The 19,500-nt window shown below is 42.4% G+C and overlaps 1 protein-coding gene and 1 long non-coding RNA gene across 33 annotated transcripts in view; one reads left to right on the top strand and one right to left on the bottom strand.

Moving 5' to 3' along the window:
- The window catches only part of STXBP6 (syntaxin binding protein 6), a 266,713-nt gene extending 248,476 nt beyond the window's left edge, over positions 1–18,237 (top strand). For 30 of the 32 annotated variants that reach the window (XM_055556312.1, XM_055556314.1, XM_055556319.1 and 27 more), the window contains 2 exons: positions 9,067–9,224; positions 15,172–18,237. In XM_055556312.1, the coding sequence (XP_055412287.1) occupies positions 9,067–9,224; positions 15,172–15,195 (182 nt within the window). In that variant the 3' untranslated portion in view covers positions 15,196–18,237. Of the gene's footprint in view, positions 1–7,664; positions 7,700–9,066; positions 9,225–15,171 lie in introns of those variants that run through there. The other 2 variants (XR_008705487.1, XM_055556324.1) reach the window with 2 other exon arrangements.
- The window catches only part of LOC129634246 (uncharacterized), a 96,303-nt gene that overhangs the window by 2,504 nt on the left and 74,299 nt on the right, over positions 1–19,500 (bottom strand). The window contains exons 2-3 of the long non-coding RNA XR_008705488.1: positions 5,561–5,610; positions 4,243–4,295 (exon numbers count right to left, since the gene is read on the bottom strand). This is a non-coding gene — a long non-coding RNA (uncharacterized LOC129634246). The remainder of the gene's footprint in view (positions 1–4,242; positions 4,296–5,560; positions 5,611–19,500) is intronic.

Here is a 19,500-nt window from a genome sequence, read left to right as displayed (position 1 = left end):
TATTATTGGATACTTTGATGATACAATATGAAGGTTATTAATGTTCCTGGCCTATTAACAGTTTCATATACTTGATCTCCCTGCCAGTATTTTATCTTATTAAAACCCAAATCCATTTTTTTTCACAATTAGTTCTCCTTTCAGTTAGCTTGGATAAATGGGGCTTTATTGTACAGTTATTCTTCAGTGGTTAGATTGATTATAGAATACAAGTAGTCCATGCAAAACTATTATCAGATTTCAGTCTTAAAAGAGTGTCCTGGGATGACCATGTTTCCTCAACTCTGAGTATAGATTGCTATAGGTTTATCAATCATTTATTTTTGAGATGATTTTCCTGCTTTCTCCAAATAGGATGAGCATTTTATATTTCAAATATCTACATATGTATTTGATGTAGGAAGTAGCTGATGAAAATTCTACTTAAATTGCCTCTTTACTAGCTGTAGAATTAAGAGTTTTGATTACCAAGATACAACCCGAAGTCTAGGATGATATAAAGAAATTATAGTTGTTAGTGTGGTCTCTGTGCTTTAAAAAAAAAAAAATTTTTTTTTTTAATTTTAAAATTTAAAAAATATTTTTTTTAAATCTCCTTTCTCTTCTGTTGTTGCTTTTCAATATACCATATTCTTTTTCCCCTCATTTTCCTATACATATGTTTCTTTTAATTGTGTTCAAACAGTAACTGAATACAATGTTAGTGCTTTATCTCAAGTTGCTTTCTGAGTAAAGTCTTCTCAGTCACTTAACATAAAAGATGCCAGCATAATATTTTTTTTAAAGCAAGTATTGAGTGGAACTGATGTGAATGCAACATCAGTGAAAACTGGTCTATGCTCTATTCTCAGAGAGTATAATTCAAACAGTAGTTGACATTATTTGCAGAGGTTGACAGCCTTCTCTCAGACTGCTTGCATAAATTTGGGTATTAATATGCTTCCTGCCTATTTAGAGAGAATTACTGTTCTATCTGCCTCAGGAGACTGTTTTATTTCCAGATTTAACTCAGCACAATATCATGAGCCCCAACTTTTGAGTTAAGCATCCTTCTTTTCAATGCACACCTTGACTTAATGAGCATGTGTTCAACTTGCTCTGATCAGCACACTTAGCTGCACACTGCAAGTATACAAAGATCCAAGTGTCTCCTAGGAGACTCAAGACACTTAGCCCCAAGATAACAGAGAAGGAGACATGCAAACAAATGGGTGGGATTGTGCAATTTTCCCAAAGTTCTAGGGAGCAAATGTGGTCTTATGGAGGTGGAGGGACAAACATCTATTGAGCACCTGCAGGTACTTTGTATGCATCTTCATTTCCACAACTGCCACATGAGGTAGATGTGATAGATGAGGAAATGTAAGATCAGAAAATGTAAATCACTCCCTGCAAGGCATTCTGCCAATTTGTCAACATAACAGCGCATGCACTCAAATGAATAGTTTTCAACCCCGAGTGAGTCCTTCAGGGAAGCAATTTTCATCATGCAACAAGATCCTCAAAAAACATGTATGTCCTTTAAACCAGCAGTTTAATCTCTAGGAATTATCAGATATGAACAAAGGTTGTGTGTGCATATGTAAATGCAAGAAAGTAACTGTAGCCTTATCTTAAAAAATAAAACTTTCCAAATAATTAGTGATACTGAACATCTTTTCATGTGCCTGCTGGCCATCTGTATGTCTTCTTTGGGAAAATGTTTATTCAGAACTTCTGCTCATTTTTAAATCAGAATGTTTGTTTTTTATCATTATCAAGTTAAATGAGTTGTTTACATATTTTCTGTATTAACCCCTTATCAGATATATGATTTGCAAACATCTTTTCCATTCAGTAAATTATCTTTGTGGGTTTGTTGTTGTTTTTTTTTTGTTTGTTTTGTTTTGTTTTGATGATTTCCTTTGCTGTGCAGAAGCTTTCTGGTTTGATATAGTCCCATTTAATTTTGCTTTTGTTTCCTTTGCCTGAGGAGACATATCCAAAAAGATATTGCTAAGACCGATGTTAAAGAACATGCTGTGTTTTCTTATAGGTGTTTTATGTTTTAGGTCTTACATTCAAGTCTTTAATCCATTTTGAGTTGATTTTTGTTTATGGTATAATATAGTGGCCTAGTTTCAGTTTTTTGCATGTGGCTGTCTAGTCTTCCCAGCACCATTTATATTGAGAGACTGTCATTTCTCTGTTGCATGTTCTTTGTTGTATAATAAGTTGTTCACATATGTATGGATTTGTTTCTGGGCTCTCAGTTTCCTTCCAATGATCTGTATGTCTGTTTTCCTACCAATACCATACTGTTTCAATTACTGTAGCTTTGCAGTATAATTTTAAATCAGGGACTGGGATACCCCCAGCTTTGTTCTTAGTTTTTAGAATTTCTTTGGCCATCTGGGGTCTTTTGTGGTTCCATACAAACTTTAGAAATTTTTTTGTTCTGTTTGTGCAAAAAATGCCATTGGGATTGCATTTAACCTGTAAATTCCTCTAGGTAAAGGCTTTTTTAACAGTGTAATTCTTCTGGTCCCTGAGCATGGAGTATCTTTCCTTGTCTTTGTGTCTTCAGTTTCTTTCGAAAGGGTCTTACAGTTTTCAATGTCTAGATCTTTTACTGCCTTTGTTAATCTTATTCTGAGGTATTTTATTCTTTCTGTTGCAATGGTAAGTGGTAAATGGGCTTGTTTTTTTTAATTCTACTAGTTATTTAGGAAAATTTAAATTAAAATCACAGTAAGATATCTCATCCCCATTAGAATGGTTATTTTCAAAGAGGTGAGAAGTTAAGTGTTAGAGGTGTGGAGAAAAGGAGTGCTTAGGCAATGGCACCCCACTCCAGTACTCTTGCTTGGAAAATCCCATGGACGGAGGAGCCTGGTAGGCTGCAGTCCATGGGGTCGCTAAGAGTCGGACACGACTGAGCGACTTCCCTTTCACTTTTCACTTTCATGCATTGGAGAAGGAAATGGCAACCCACTCCAGTGTTCTTGCCTGGAGAATCCCAGGGACGGGGGAGCCTGGTGGGCTGCCGTCTATGGGGTCGCACAGAGTCAGACACCACTGAAGTGACTTAGCATAGCATAGCATAGCATATGCATTGTTGTTGTATGTAAATTGGTGTAGTCACTATGGAAAACAATATGGAGAATTCTCAAAAAATTAAGAATAAACCACCATATCCAGCTATTCCATTTCTGGCTACTTATCTGAAGAATATGAAAACACTAATTCAAAAAGATATATGCACTCCTATGTTCATTGCAGAATTATTTATAAAAGCCAGGATATGGTGAATAAATAGATAAAAAAGATATGGGGTGTGTGTGTGTATGTGTAGACAATAGAACTCAGTTATAAAAAAATGAAATCTTGCCATTTGTGACAACACAGATGGACCTTGAAGGTATTACACTGAGTGAAATAAGTCAGAGAAATACAGATGCAATATAATTTCACTCCTATGTGGAATATTTGAGTTAAATTCTTTTAAAAAAATAAATGAACAAACCAAACAAAACGAAAACAAACACAAAGAACAGAGTGGTGGTTACCAGTGAGGATGGTGAAATGGATAAAGGGGGTCATCTGTCTGGTGACAGATGCAAAGTGAACTTCTTCTGATGATGAGCACACTGCCCTGTACACCGAAGCTGAAATATAATAGTGTGCGTGTGAAACATGAATAAATGCATAAGGAGGGAAGGAAAGAAAGAGCAAACGTTTTTGGACATGTACTCACTATCAAAAAGGGAAACAGTTGAATAAATTACAGCAGTGTGAGGTAGCCATTACAAATTCATTTTCAAAGAATTTTTTATGCATGGGAAAGTATCCACAGTAGGATATAGTACTAAACATACAGTATGGTCTCAACCCTGGTTTAGAAAAATATATACAGAAAAATTACCAGAACAAAATGTACCATAAATGTAAATGTGGTTATCTCTAAGGAACTGAATATTACACAGTTTTCTTGCCTTTTTATATTAATATGTATTCTAAATTTTCTGTAGTAATTTTTTTTTTAGCTTGTAATAATAAGATGTTTTCTTTTGTACTGTGGATTTAAGAAATGCTTTAGGAACTGCTCCACTGAAGTCTCCATTCCGTACAGTTAATGCAGACTGTATTACTAACCTCAGATACAAGAACATTCCCATGGAAAGCCAGTGTGACAGTGGGTCAGAGAACTGGCTCTGGAGCTGGGCTTCCTGGGTGCAAAACTGAGCTCTGCTCCTCACTTACTGTGTGATCCTTGGTGCATTGCTCACCCTCTCTGTGTCCACTGGTGCTCCCATCTATAAAAATAGGATCAATAATGTGCCATCATGTAAGGTTGTTGTGAGGAACAGATTTTAGTAAGTGCATAGAGCATAGTAAGTATTCAGTCAGCTGTTACTTTTGCATTGGATTTAAAAGCTATTGCTATTTTTATACCTTATAATTGTTTATTTTAAAGCTGGTAACAACATATTTTTTTATATAAACTCTCATTTTACTATAGCAGAAGCATTCCCCTTTTTGCATTTCGTTGTTGACTTAATTCACTGAACTCTTGACACCACCTCTAGATGAGATAGTTGGCTGTATTAGACACAGACTAAATCCTTAGTCATTTGGCAAGTTTAGGATTTTAGGACCTAGTTACACCATGTAACTGCATCAATCATGTGTCCAAGCTTCTGCTAAGCCATGGAGAAATCATTAGAAGGGTGATATATTTTTCCTGCTCTAAGTCAGCCAACATTTTTGAATGTCTCCTATATTCTGTGAATACAGAGGTGAGAAAGGCCCCTGCTTCACGGAGCTCACAGTAGATACCCAGCAATTACATGCATTATAATAAATGTACCATTTAAAATAGACAAAGTGTTATAATGTGTATTTGGGGGGCAACAATGATTTATAGTGGGCTAGACATTACAAGCTTTCCTAGGAAAGAGCTCTGAAGTGTGTACTGAAGCACACAGAAGTAAGTGGGAAGGCTAAGATGAGAAGCAGCGGGAGCAGTAAGCACGAAAGCATACAGGTAAAAGATGCATGATATGTCTGTGAAAATTTAGGTAACTTGGCAAGGCATGGGATTGGGGATTGCTAGATAGGAGAAAAAATGAATGAAATTCTAAGAGATGAGCTGAAAGAGATCGGCAGGGCAGAGGTCTCATTTTTATCTTGGAATCAGTGAGAAGATGGTAACAAATTTGCCTTTTTAAAAGTTTTCAGTAGAAATGTGTGGAAGATGGATCAGAAAAGGTGTGGGGTTACCTAAGGAGAGAAGGCTGTTGCTGTAATTCCAAAGGCAAGAGGGTCTGGATTAATATACAGAGATAAGGAAGATAGCAAAGAGGGCAGAGAGTAGCAAGCTGGACAGCAAATGACCTTTAGCTGTGTGTGGTAAAAGCAAAGGAGAAATCTGGATTCAACTCCCAGATTTCTGATTTGAGGAGTACACTGGGCAGAATAGTGGGGTTACTGACTGAGCAGGGGACCCCAAAGGGAAAACAGGTGTGATAATGGGGTCAGGTGTAGACAACAAAATTCAAGACAACTTTGGGTGACTCACCTGGAGTTGCCTGGTAAGAAAACGTGGATCTGGAGTCTCAGTAGCACAACCTAGGGGAAAAAAACCAACACAGAAATTTGGTCATTGAAGCTGTGAGCTGAGTAAAATTGTCCCAGGGAGAGTCTGCAGAAAGAGAAAGAGAAGAGGGCCAAGGACAGAACCCTGGGGTTATAGCATTCACAAGTCCTCAGAGGAGAGAGTAAGAGAGGAGGAGGAGGAAGACTGAAGATTCAGGACACCTGGAGGAAGAAGATTCAAGATGTAGGGTATGATCAGCAGGGTCAAAGGGCACCCTGGGGGAACTGATAATCCAGCCTGGAAGTCACTGCATCTACAGATAAAGAAATGAGGTGGAAGAACTGCCCATGTCTGTACTTGACCAGTCACCTAAGGAGGTTGGAGACAGTTCTCAGGAAGTTGAGAGTGGAATTGACTTGAAGCTAGAGAAAGGCGATGGGACTTCACCAAGCCTGGAATACGGGTAGAATTGAAGCCAGGAGAGGACATTTCAGCTGGGGTGAGGAGACTTTTCAAATCCATCCTTGTGGATGAAAATAACTGAAGGTGGATTTATTATCGATAGTGGTCGGCAATGTCATCACTGAATAATGAAGACGGCATTTGGCTCTCTTTTAGTTATAATACCCATTGGTTAAACAGTATCATATAAAACTGGGTGCAGTGTCGACCTGATATCTTGTACAAAATTAAGGAAGTCGTGACAGGAAAGCACTATGGCTTCTGCAGAGCAGACTCATTCAAGGAGAGTCTAACTTTGAGGGCATCATGAGGGTCAGTTTGATGGGAAAAAACCATCCAATATGGTTATATGCCCTCTTAAATTTTTGGTGCCTAGTGTTATTCACTCAGTTGTGTCCAACTCTTTGCAAGCCCATGGACTGTAGCCCATCAGAATCCTATGTCCATGGAATTCTCCAGGCAAGAATACTGGAGTGGGTTGCCATTCCCTTCTCCAGGGGATTTTCCCGATCCAGGGATTGAACCTGGGTCTCCTGAATTACAAGCAGATTCTTTACCATCCGAGCCACCAGGGAAGCCCCTTACCAAATTTTTGGTAGCCAATTCTAAAAAGTCCCTTTGGTTTAACGCAGCTGTTCCTGGCTATGCCCCACCCCATCTTTGCTCTAGCTTCTGGTTGCTAGGCTGTGGGCATGCAAAAGGAAGAAGGAAGGCAAGGAGAGTTTCTTGTGCCCCCTTCCCACCACCTCTGCACTTTCAGTTCTTTTTCCATCTTCTCATTCCATCTCTTTGGCCTGTTCTTGCTAGGGAGCACCTGGCTTGCAATGCAGCTTAGGTGATAACTCTTCATTTATCAAAAAGAATATCTTTATGACAGAAACAGTCAGGTGTTACCTTGGGAAATAACTTGTCACAACCTATCTATGCTGGTCTGCTCACAACTCTGTCATAGTGATGGTTTTCTGTGACTGATGCCATACCTGCAAAGAGGAAGGTAGAGAATAAGGAAAAGTCATTGGGAAACTAGGTTCTAGGGCTCGTTATGTCACTTCCCTAGTGATTTGATCTCATGGAAGTCACCGGACCTCACCTAGCCTCAGCCTTCTCAGTAAAATTTTTGTGACAATCAAATGAGATAATACTCGTAAAGATGCATTCTGATTGCAAAATACTATTCAGCTATTAAGCAGTGGTGAAAGTGTTTGTTAGTCACTCAATTCTGTGTGACTCTTTGTGACCCCATGGACTATAGCCTGCCAGGCTTCTCTGTCCGTGGAGTTCTCCAGACAAGAATACTGGAGTGGGTTGCCGTTCCCTTATCCAGGGGATCTGCTGGCCCAAGAATCGAACCCAGGTCTCATGCAGTTGCAGGCATTACCATCTGAGCCACCAGGGAAACCCAGGGCTATAATCATAACCAGGATATGAAAGCAAAGGGAAACCAGATTTCTCCTCTTAAATCTGTTCTGAAGACCTCAGCCTTCCATTCCAACCCAGTATTTAATCAGTTTCTCCAGAGCCGCATCTCTTCTGGTCCCTACTAATCTATGCTGACGTATCTTGGCTCCTGTGGTGGGTGATGCATCTGAGTAGCAGTAAGTTAACTCCATTCTCCTCCCCTTAGTTCATGGTGGAAGCCCTTGAAATCCACCCCTAAAGAAGAAAATGGAAAACAATTTACAAAGTGCTTCCTCAAGGCCAGGCACTTTCTTTGCCTGAGATCCTTTTCCACAAACCACAGGCCGTTCCCACAGAGGAGAAATTAGGAAGCCTTTGCAGTTGAGACCCGTGGAAATTACATTTCTATTAAAAGCTGTCTGTGGCTCAATGTATGCATCCCAGATACAAAGTTAAATGATGTAATAAACTTATTCAAAGACATAAAGCTATTCTATAAAGTGCCATTTAAATATCTTCCACTTGGTGTTAACAAAATACAGCTATAAATCTCCTTTGGTTGTAATTTTGCAAGTTGCTAGGTCTCGGTGGGTTACGCATCTGCCAGTTCTTCACTGCTGAATTCTCTTTTCTAGTCCTGGCACGTGGGATGTCAGGGATGCATAACCATCTGAAATGTGATGATGTTTTCAACTTTCTCAGTGTCATCACTCATGAGTCTGGGAGTCCTAAGTCCCTTCTAGGACAGGTTGCCCTCAGTTTTCTACCCGTGGGCTCTGCGCAGGGCTGAGGCCCTGTATTTCATATACTTAAGATTAGAGGCCAAGAGGAGCAACCAACCAACCAGGCCATGGCTCGGGATTCAAGGTTGAGAATTGACATACCTCCTGTGAACTCTGACCCACAGCTTCTTGCATGGGGCCATACATTTAGGGAGGAAGGGGTAGAATAGAAGGGAAGAGTTGAAAGGAATACAGAGCATCATATCTAGGGACATTGAGGATCCCGAGTTTTCCTGTAGTGATTCACTTAAACGCAGCTCAAGAGGAAATGCTCATACAATCTAGATAGGTCTCACTGAACTTGCCCCACTCTCTAAACTTGTTAGGATTTCCATCAGTTCCTAAATCCAGATGGACCCCATCCTTCTGAGCCCCACCAGACAGAACAGAATGGAAATGAGTGCTGTCAGCACCAGCGTGCAGAGAAGCCCTCAGCACTTGCCCAGGTCCTGCAGGCAGTGGGTATTCTTCCTCCAAGTGCGTCGGTCAGACCGAGTCAGAAGGCAAGCCAATTCATTTCGTAGACCCTCCAAGCCTTTCCAGAGTCTGACCCACCTTGCTTGCTTCCCAGGCGGCGCTAGTGGTAAAGAACCCGCCTGCCAATGCAGGAGACAGAAGAGACTCAGGTTCAATCCCTGGGTTGGGAAGATCCCCTGGAGGAGAGCATGGCAACCCACTCCAGCGTTCTTGCCTGGAGAATCCCATGGACCGAGGAGCCTGGCGGGCTACACATGGGATTGCAAAGAGTTGGACACAACTGAAGCGACTTAGCAGCACCCGTGGAGGGGATACTGTCATTGCAGGTCAGCCAAGTTCGTTTCTGATGCTTTTGCTGTCCTCTTTCAGGAAACAGCATCCTCCATTCAGCGGCTGACAGCGTGACCAGCGCCGTACAGAAAGCGAGCCAGGCCTTGAACGAGCGCGGAGAGCGGTTAGGCCGTGCCGAAGAGAAGACGGAGGACTTGAAGAATAGCGCCCAGCAGTTTGCGGAAACTGCACACAAGGTGGGTCTCTCCGCACAGCGGAGCACTCAGCTCTGGGTGGTCAGGGAGCTTCGGGGCCCAAAACTTTCTATCAATATGTTTGCCATGCTGCTGCTGCTAAGTCACTTCAGGCATGTCCGACTCTGTGCGACCCCATAGACAGCAGCCCACCAGGCTCCTATGTCCCTGGGATTCTCGAGGTGAGAATACTGGAGTGGGTTGCCATTTCCTTCTCCAATGTTTGCCATGATGAGGTACAAAATCGAGCCTTTTTTCCCTTTTTTTGCCCCTGTGTACAATTTCCTTCTGCTACTTCATAAATTGTGTGTGCAGTGGAAGAGTTCTTCTTTTACGTATTTGGTTATTTCCTTTCCGCTGGCTTCGTCCCTGACTCTGACCCCATATCTTTGGGAATTGTGGACCATCTTTAGGTCCTACCCAGAAGTTTAAGGCTCTAGTTTTAGGGAACAGGATGTAGGTGGGGGTTGGGGGGTGGCAGGTCTCAGAATATCCCTCCTCTGTTGGCCAGGGCTTGAAAGAGGACTGTGGGCTCTTGTGCTTACTTTTCCATGCTGTTCCTTTCTGGTCATGAGCCTAGCATCCTGTGTTCTTATCTCTTTACCATATAAAAAGCAAACTCTGGTCCCAGGGCACCTCAGGGCTGGTGTCCCCTGCAGAGAGGCCTTGGACCTCTAAGGCTGATACAGAGCTGCCTGCAAAATTTCCACCTGCCTGTGGGTGCAGAGAATGGCCTTTCCCACACACCCCAGGTATGCAGATTCACACACGCACTGGAGATGATGTGCCTTTCAGAAAGGGAAGTTGTTATTGGCAGCCAGCTATCTAAGGCAGTCACAAACCACGGGAAAGAGAGGCCCTGTTGGTCAGGTGATAAAGAGGATTTATTACTGTTCTTGTGCTTTGGATCAAAGGGCAGTTCTTTTCTGGCTGGTGATTTGAATTTAGGTTTCCAGAAACGTCTGCTGATAATGGTTAGCGTGTCAGAGACATGATCTGGCCTTTCAAGATAGGATTTTCAGGTGACCTTTAGGGGAAGAAAAAAATGAATTTGCTTCAAAGGAAAAGCCCACTTTTGCTGAGAAAACAGAAATGGACAACCTGAAAGTAACAGGAACCATCTCCCCAGCTGAGCTGGGCTGGCCCCTTCCCAAAGCTTAAGCCCAGGCCCCAGCGTGGATCCAGATCCATGTGGCTGCATCTCGCCTTCCCCTGCCACCCGCTCTGCACAGACCTGTCTTGTGGTGCCACGGCGGCGTCACACTGTGCTGCAGCCCTGCTGGGGGCCAGAGCCTGGTTTGCCACGGCTGTCACAGAGGGAACGAGCTCAGAATTATGGCTCCCTTCACCCCTTCTGCAGCCTTCATAATAGAGAAATAATGATGGCGTGGAGAAGCTAGAATTTCGCCCCCAACTGCATTTATAGCAACAGCAACTGTAGTGATGAGGGAGGGAAGGGCAGTGAAGGTCTGGGGAAACACGTCAACAGTGTTGATTTCAAGGCTAAAGGGAATTATTTTTTAATTGTCTTCAACTGTGGGAAGGGGGTGATATTGTAGCACTTCTCTCTCGTCTTGTCCTATAGAAAAGAACACTCAATAGTGCACTGATAACATTCTGCTAAAACAAGAGTTAAGGTTACTGATTAGACAATGAACCAGGTTACCAAGGAAGTCTGTGAAATCGCTCTTCCTAACGCAGAGTAGAGAACACCTGGAGGTCATCCATGTCAGCACCCACCTCAGAGAACGTCATGCCGACCTGGGGTTGGATAACCTAAGCAGACGGCCAGAATTCTTGGCCCTGATCACTGGGTTTCCCTGATACTGTGGCCAAGTGAGCTAGTGGTTGGTTGGGAAGGCAGTATGGTATGTAGTTAACATCTGCTGTTTACCACCTCAGTGGCCTTGGGCAGGGACTTAATTTCTTTAAGCCCCTGTTTCCTCATCAGTAAGGACTGCTACCTAATAATAGTGCCTTTCTCCTAAAGTGTTGAGAGAATTGCATGCATTCAAACCTATAAATCGGTTAGCATAGTACCTGGTGCATATAAATCTTAATCTTAATTATAATTGTTTCCATAAGAAATGGGCCTGCTCTAATCCACTGTCGCATGGTGAGCACTGTTGGAGGGGTTGGAGAAATGTGACTGAGGACCCCAGCACAGGGATGGGGAGGGACCAATGGTGAAGATCTGTGCCTCCAGTTTGGGGTGGGATTCACAGTTGCTGAATGCCAACACTTTCAAAATACAGAGAAGCCCTTAAGAAGGGGACCTGTCAGAACAGACTGATTAGGCCACCAAAGGCACAGAGTCTCTGGCTTTGACCACTGGGAGGATTGGCGCCAGCTAGTTACCTGCTTCCGTGGAGAAGACGCAGGAGGGGGGCAGCCTCCACTTACTTTGGTTTCCCCTTCTGTGAGTGGTGTAAAGGTGGGGGCAATGCTGGTGTCTGTCAGTGTGCTTGAGGGAGTGTGAGAGAGACTATGATAACCAGACTTGCAGTTTTCTAAAACTGGGGATGTGCACTGATGAATCACCAGCATTGGCAGTATTCCTAACGAGGAGGTTGACCTCTTTAGATAAGGTGTGGCTATTTTCCAGGGACTAGCACTCCTGATTTGTCCCATGGTGTAGGCTGACCATGAAGATGTCATTTTGCTGGCCAAGGCTCCTCCAGGGCTGCTGATGAAGAGAGTTCAGAGGTGGAACCCAGGCCTTCCACCACCCCAAACGTGGCTGTGTTGACTCAGAAAGGATAGGCTGTGTTTAGAAGTCAGGACACAGTGCTCATGTCAGAGCCCTGACAAGAAAGACAGTTCTGGGTGAGCATTCCTCTGGGCTCCCTGATTGAACAAGGACATGCCACCTTGGCTGGAGAGGAGGGCACGCTTTCTGGATGGATTGCAATACAAGAGCATTTCGGGCTTTTTCGGCTTACCCAGGTACATTAGAGAGTGGATCACTTTTGCAGGACCCTGCCATCAAGATACATGGGTGTTTGTCTCCTGGAGAGCTGATGGAAATGCTTCTGCACCCCTCTCTTCCCCCAGCTCTGTTCAGCCTGGCTTGGGGAAGCGTGGTTCCTTCCTGAGCTATGAGCTTGGCACAGCCTCAGACCTTAGGAAAGTCCAGCTCAGCCACAAAGCAGGCCTGGTCACTCTCTGCCACTTCAAAAAGCACATCGGTGCAGTGTGTGCAGTGCTTTGATGCCTGCCTCGGCTGGTGAGTCAGCAGGCGAGAGCGGTACCCACACCTAGGCATCCTCAGATGACATTTCCCGCAGAAAAGAACAGTGATCTGCCCTGTTCTGCACAAGCCCACATTTGTGGGGGAGCGAGTGGCATTTCCCTCCCTGGCAGGGAATGATGCCTCTGTCCCTACTCCAGTCATCTGCTCCCTGCGCATCTGAGCCAGAAGGGACCTCAAGAGTCCAGGCCTCTTAAAGAATCCCCCTGTATGGGCTTCCCTGGGGGCTCAGGTGGTAAAGAATCTGCCTGCAATACAGGACATCTGGGTTCAATCCCCAGGAGAAGGGAATGGCTACCCATTCCAGTATTCTTGCCTGGAGAATCCCATGGACAGAGGAGCCTGGTGGGCTACAGTTCATGGGATTGCAAAGAGTTGGACATGACTGAGGGACTAACACTTTGACTTTATGAGTAACAATATTTTCTACTATTATTACTATTATCATTATTATTTAGATGGAGTCATTTACACAGCTTTGAAAGAGAAAGCTTTCCATGAGACAAGAAAACAGAATATAGCAAAAGGAAATTTTTAACTTACCCTCTACATTAATTCATAAGCATTTGAGTTGGAGATATTTATAGACACGGGCTTCCCTTGTGGCTCAGCTGGTAAAGAATTCTCCTGCAACGCGGGAGACCTGGGTTCGATCCCCAGGTTGGAAAGATCCCCTGGAGAAGGGAAAGGCTACCCACTCCAGTATTCTGGCCTGGAGAACTCCATGGACTGTATAGTTCATGGGGTTGCAAAGAGTTGGACATGACTGAGCAACTTCACTTTTCTCTTTCATAGACCCGAGGGAAACAGAGGGACAGAGTGCTTGTGACTTTAGCGCTAAAGGTCATAAACACATCTGTGCTTATGGAAAGCACCTGCCTTCCATATTCTAAAGTTTCTAACTCCCAGGAAATTAAAGGAAAAAACCCAAATGAGGTAGAACGGAAGTGATGCCACTTTCTGCAGAAATATCTCACATAGCAAAACGTCCAAACCAGCTGTATTTCTGTGAAACTGAGCTGGCACAGCCCACCGGCTGGGGCTCCCCTAGCGCCAAGCCCGGCTGCACGGGAGGTAACTGGGCTGGTATGAGTAGCAGCACGCTCGCTGCTGAGGATGGATGGATGAGTAAATGGGCACAAGCCCATTAGCTGAAGGTTGATAGCTCAGTGAACAGCAAGACAGCAGCTCTGATCAAATATTTATGGTTGGTTTTCATTATGCACAATACTAAACAGCTCCGTGTTGATTTGAATGATTCGCGTTGCTAAATAATGTATTAAAACTAGAGACAGAGCAAGAAGTGGAGACCTTACAGTGGAGGGGCTCGGAAGGTGGCTGGGAAGTGGGACGGATCAGAGGAAGAGTCCCGGATCTGCCACTTCTACCCACCATATTTCCTGGACTATCAACTTGTGGAGGTCAGGAGTTAGGAACCACTGCCATCTTCTTGGCAAAAACCCACAGCCCTTAGCTCGGCAGTCTGGACACACTCAGGGCTTCACAAACACTGATGGTTGATGTGCTGTCGGTATCAGCACTGCAGAAGGTCCAGGGGCTTCACTTAGGCTGGCTTCACCAGACACAGGTACCTGAAGCTCTCTGAGTAGAGACTGTGGGTTAGTTGCTCAGTAGTGTCCAACTCTTTGTGATCCCATGGACGGTAGCTCACCAGGCTCTTCTGTCCATGGGATGCTCCAGGCAAGAATACTGCAGTGGGTTGCCATTCCCTTCTCCAGGGGATCATCCCCAGTCAGGGATCGAAAGTGGGTCTCCCACATTGCAGGCAGATACTTTACCATCTGAGCCACCAGGGAAGCCCCCAGGTAGAAATTAATTTAACAATGTAACTACCTCCAGTCCAGCTCCAACCCCAGGGATCAATCCCTAATATCAAACTCTGTAGCCACCCAAGGAATCACAATTCAGCTTCCACCCTGCCTCCTGCTTCACATCAGTGTACCGGCTCGTTGGAAAGGATCTGGCTAAGGAAGGCAGTGTCAGATTTAATTTTATGTTTTGTACCTGCATACATTTCCTTAAATACACCATCATGGGCTCCAGCTGGGCTTGGGAAACTATTTAATGATACAGTGGTATTTGGTGTTTCCATTTATAAAGATCTAACATTTCAATGAAGCACATTTTTCACATACCAGAGGGAGCAGCAAGTCAAGGTTTGAATTTGATCTATTGTTCAGTCCTGGTTGGTTACGCAGTCTTAATTGTCAAGTGCCTTGAACCTGGTTGAACGTCCAGGATATTACGTGGATTATTGCAGATTGTTTCTCTACAGTTGGTGGTTTTTAATACTTTGAGATGTCAGTAAATACTTAAAACTGAAGAGAGGTCTTCCTGGATAACTAGTAGCCTGGAAGCCCAGACGCCTTTGTTGCTATGCTAGGGTGGGCCGCTCATTCTGCCTGTACTTTGCCTCTTCCGGTTGTTCCTTCAGTGGCAGGAAGGAATACCATAGAGCACCACCCTCCCTGGACACCTGCGCCAACAAGCACTGCAGTGCTCAGTGGACTGTGTAGGGAGTGTTACCCGTTTCCTTGGCACCCCTGTGAACAGTAGTGGTGATCTGCCGCAGCAAATAAAATATTGGTGCTGCTGCTCAGCGTGGATTTGGGAAAGAAGCAACCAGTGAACTCTCCCCACTGCTGATAACATCTCACATTTGTCCCTTTCTCTCCTTAGCTTGCCATGAAGCACAAATGTTGAGAAACTGCCTCTCCCAGAGACCTCTTAAGAGAAACTGAAGTTTGTTCAGCAGTTTTTACAAGAAACTCCGGACCTCCGCTTGCTTCTCCAGCCCTCAACCCCCACCAAAATATGGACATTTAGATTGTTTTTCCTTTTCAGATGTTAATATGAGAGAAAAGATGGTGTGTTTATATTAATACATTTCCCTAATAATCTTGCTAAGAAATGCTGCATAGTATCAGCTTCATTTTTTTCTGACTGTGTGTATGCGTGTGTTCGTATGTGTGTTTTTTTTAAGGGTTTTTTTTTTTTTTGGTAGTTTGAATATGAAATTTGGACCAAATGATATATTGAGCTAGGTCTAAGCTGTATTTTTTTTTTCCTGATATTAAGCAGGAAGACATTTTAATGTGACATCAGATGCTATTGTTCCTGGTTGGAAATAAAAGTCAAGCAGGTTGGTTTCACTCAGGCTTTTAGCTACTCTTAATTTGAAGGTTAAGATTCTATATCCTGAGACATAAATCTGTATTATGGAAAACAATTGGATTTATCAGGAGAAACAGCAGTCTTTGATTTTGCTTTTTGTGTGGTAATTTTCTGCATGAGCCATCACCAGCATTCAAAAAAACAAATATTCACAGATAGAAATCTACTTTCTGAGCTACAGTTTAAATTCTTCCGCTACTTGTTTCCAGGCTGATTATTTAGAATTACCGTATGAATGATAAAAAATTGAGATTAAAGACCTAAGTAAAAGCCTATTTAAAAACTAATGTGAATTCATGAACATTTCTTTGTCATTGTCCCAAATTATGGTAGCGGGTTTTGAAAAGAGCTTGGATTTTTATCAAGAATTGATTTGTCCAGATAAAGTTCTGTGTAAATGATAATGTGAAAAGATAATACATTTAAAGTCTTTTTTCTTTTCACAAAGACATACCTGTTTAGAGACACCCTCATGATGTCCTTAGGAAATGGCCTTCAGTTCTCAATATCTGATTTTTGGAGGCTTTGATGTTGTTACTGCTATTTATTTAATGTAATTTGAAAGTGCAAGCTTCTTGACAAATTGCATTTCATGGCAATTGTAACTTGCCTCATCTGACATAGAACAGTATAGTCTTGAAGCCTTTACATTATAGTCAGAATGAATGAAGTTGGTTCATTACAGCCCCTGATTTTGTATCACTCAACATGGACCCAGATTTTCAATCTGAGAGTTCGGTTTCTTAGAGGGTTAAAATGCTAAATATAAAAGCTGTGCTTTGTCTTTCTGAAACAAGGAAGCAAGCTGCACATCCCAGATACATTCTCAGCCTCCCGCTGTGATGCATTGATTTTTAAGCTGCCTGGATCATCAGGACCCTTTCTATTCCTTCCTACCTATTGAGCCGACTGAGGCCATGTGTATTATAGCTTCTACATAGCAGCATAGGATGACTTTGGGATTATTTATGCTGATTTAAATAGCTTAAATTCTCCTGCTAAAGCTTCCCCAGGGAGATAGAAAATCAGGCTATTGGTGAGGGAAATGATCTTAGTCAGTATGTGTCAAAAGGGAGATGAGATTTGCCAGAGAAGAATTTCTGAATCCTCTTAGAGAGATGATCCAGTTCAAGGAAACTCTCTGTAGAATTTATAGGGTAAACTATATAAGTTTACTATAATATTTTGTACTTTTCTTTTGGTGTCTTAAAACTTAAAAGCAGCAAGAAACTTATTATCTGGTGAGTACTATTAGAAGCATTTATAATTTCTAAGAAAAGCTGAAAATATCACACCAAATAGGTTTTCTTTGCAGACCTCCATTTAGTAAAAGCATGCGTGGGCACACATATACATCTTCCCAAATTGAATCCTAGCTTCAGAGATAGATAGTTGATATAAATAATTAGAAGAGTAAATCTCAAACCCCTGACAATCAGCCAAACGCAAAAATAAAATTTGTTGCCAAGTATTTTTTGTTAAGCTGCTTCTAAAGTAGCAGAGGGTGAGGTCATAAGCATACTGTGAAATGTGAGATTTTTTTTTTTTTCCTCTCTGGTAAACTTGTGATAGTTATCCTTCATAAATATAAGTAGTCCACATCTTAACCTCTTTGCTCACTCTCTGTTTATCCTTTTAAACTTCAGTCTTTTGGAAGACATCCTGATTGGAAGAAAGTCTATCTGCACCATTACCAGCTTCCTCCATTGATTTGCCTCCAGGCTGTGGTCATGCCCTTGACCTCCCTGTGTCCAAGTCCTGCCTAGGCCTCCACCCGCAGAGAGGGCCCCAGTCCCTTCTAGACCTCCTGACTTTGCAGAAAAGCAAGCCTTGTGATGACACACGTGAGGTTCTTTGGGATCCTTTTGTAGAAGGTGCTTCAATACAAAGTATTAATACAATCTAACCTAGAGGAAATGGCTAAAATGACTCATTATGTGGTACCAATTCATTTGGGAGCAATTCAGTGGCTTGCTAAAAGACATTTAATTTCTTTGTTGCATTTCTGCACCTCACCACTGAGTTTTGGAAATACATTTCTGTGAAGGATTTCTTAGACTGTACTGACAACCAATAAAGGAAAGAGTCTTCCCAGTGTTCTCACTTCTTCCTGGATGTAGCTGGAGTATTCTTCCCTAGTACCGTTAAGATACCTATGTACAGGAAGTAGTGATTCAGGTTAATGTTTCATATTAACGAATGTATTTGTAAAATGTAACAAGAGCAGTAGTTAACTTTTTCTAAGCTCTGAAAAAAAAATAAAGATTATGTGCTAGACTTAAAATTTCAGTGAAATCTGTCTTAATACTACTTTTGTGGCTAACAAAGGTTGTGCATTTATGTAAAAATACTTATACAGAATGCCCTCAATAAACAATATTAAAGATAGGTTTCGCTTTCAGTTTTTAGAATTGTAACACTGCTGATGTCTGTTGTACAGTTACTAATTCTTCAGAAGTTCTCTAAGATGTCACGCATAATTTTTGTTCCTTTCAGAGATGAGTAACACCTGCTCTGTGATTATTACAGCAAACTCTAATTTTGTCATTAAATATTTTAACTGTGATGAAAGTTCGTTTCTCTCAGTTATTTGGGAAATCTCTAAAACACTACCAGATAGGTAGGCATCATCGAATTTTTGATGCCCATGGGAAGATCTTGCATGCCTCTGGGAGACTAAGAACTGGGATTAGCATGCAGATAACATTTCCTCTGGTCATTCCAATGGGAGAACTTGAAATGTAAAAAGACTAAAGAGCTAACTAGCCCTAATTACGTAATAAGCTTCTATCCAGTAAGAGTTAAGGTCTTTTATTTCTTCTCATGGGCAAGCAGTTAAGTAGATTAAATGCTTTCTGCTGATATTAGTGATGTGTTCAAGTCCATATTACCGCATGTGGCCTCATTCAACAGACTATTTTCATGTCCTTTTAAATTGGAAAGACCTGATCAAATTATGTCAGTTTATTTTTATGCAAAAGCAAATGCAGCTTATGACAGCGCCCCATTTGTTTTCAAGGGACGTGACTTTGGTGACGGCTGGTTTGGCATAGACACTCAGTGCAGCAGGCAGACTGAAATATTTCCTAGGAGAACCGCAGGTGGAAGAGAAAGGCTACCACCTCCACTCTCAAGAGAAAAAAGGGATAGAGAGATAGTTTGGCTAGACAATGACCTGGCTCTAAGTTATAATTAGGTATTTAAAGGCACTGTTCTTGTAAACTAATTATAAACCCACTTACTTGTAAAGATGATCTTTACTCTTAATATAATTTTTGTTAGCAGTTATACCACAACCGACTCAAATTTTATGGGAGAATTAATACAAGTATCTTTTTAAAATCAATAATGCCTTTCCTCCTTGCTGTCAATGAGAACACGCTTAGGAAAAATGACAGTTGTTCTTTGAATAATGGGTTTGAGTTGCCCAGGTTCATATATATGTGGTTTTTTTTTTTTTTTTTAACAGTTGCATAGTACAGTACTACAAGGGGCTTCCCAAGTGGCTCAGTGGTAAGAGATTCCACCTGCCAATGCAGGAGATGCAGGTTCGATCCCTGGGGCAGGAAGAGCCCCTGGACTAGGAAATGGCAACACACTCCAGTATTCTTGCCTGGGAAATGCCATGGACAGAGGAGCCTGGTGGGCTACAGGCTTGCAACAGAGTTGGGCACTACTTAGCAACTAAACAACAGTACTACGAGATCCACAACTGACTGAATCCAGATTTAACCAACCACATGTGTGTCAAGTGATGGGCACACTGTAAAGTTATAGGCAGATGTTTTATTATTTGGGAAGTGGGGCTGACCCTTGCATTGTTCAACTGTGTTG

Source organism: Bubalus kerabau, chromosome 19 (assembly GCF_029407905.1).
Source record: "Bubalus kerabau isolate K-KA32 ecotype Philippines breed swamp buffalo chromosome 19, PCC_UOA_SB_1v2, whole genome shotgun sequence".
Classification (NCBI taxonomy): Eukaryota; Metazoa; Chordata; class Mammalia; order Artiodactyla; family Bovidae; genus Bubalus; species Bubalus kerabau.
This window is presented reverse-complemented; position numbering and strand designations above follow the sequence as displayed.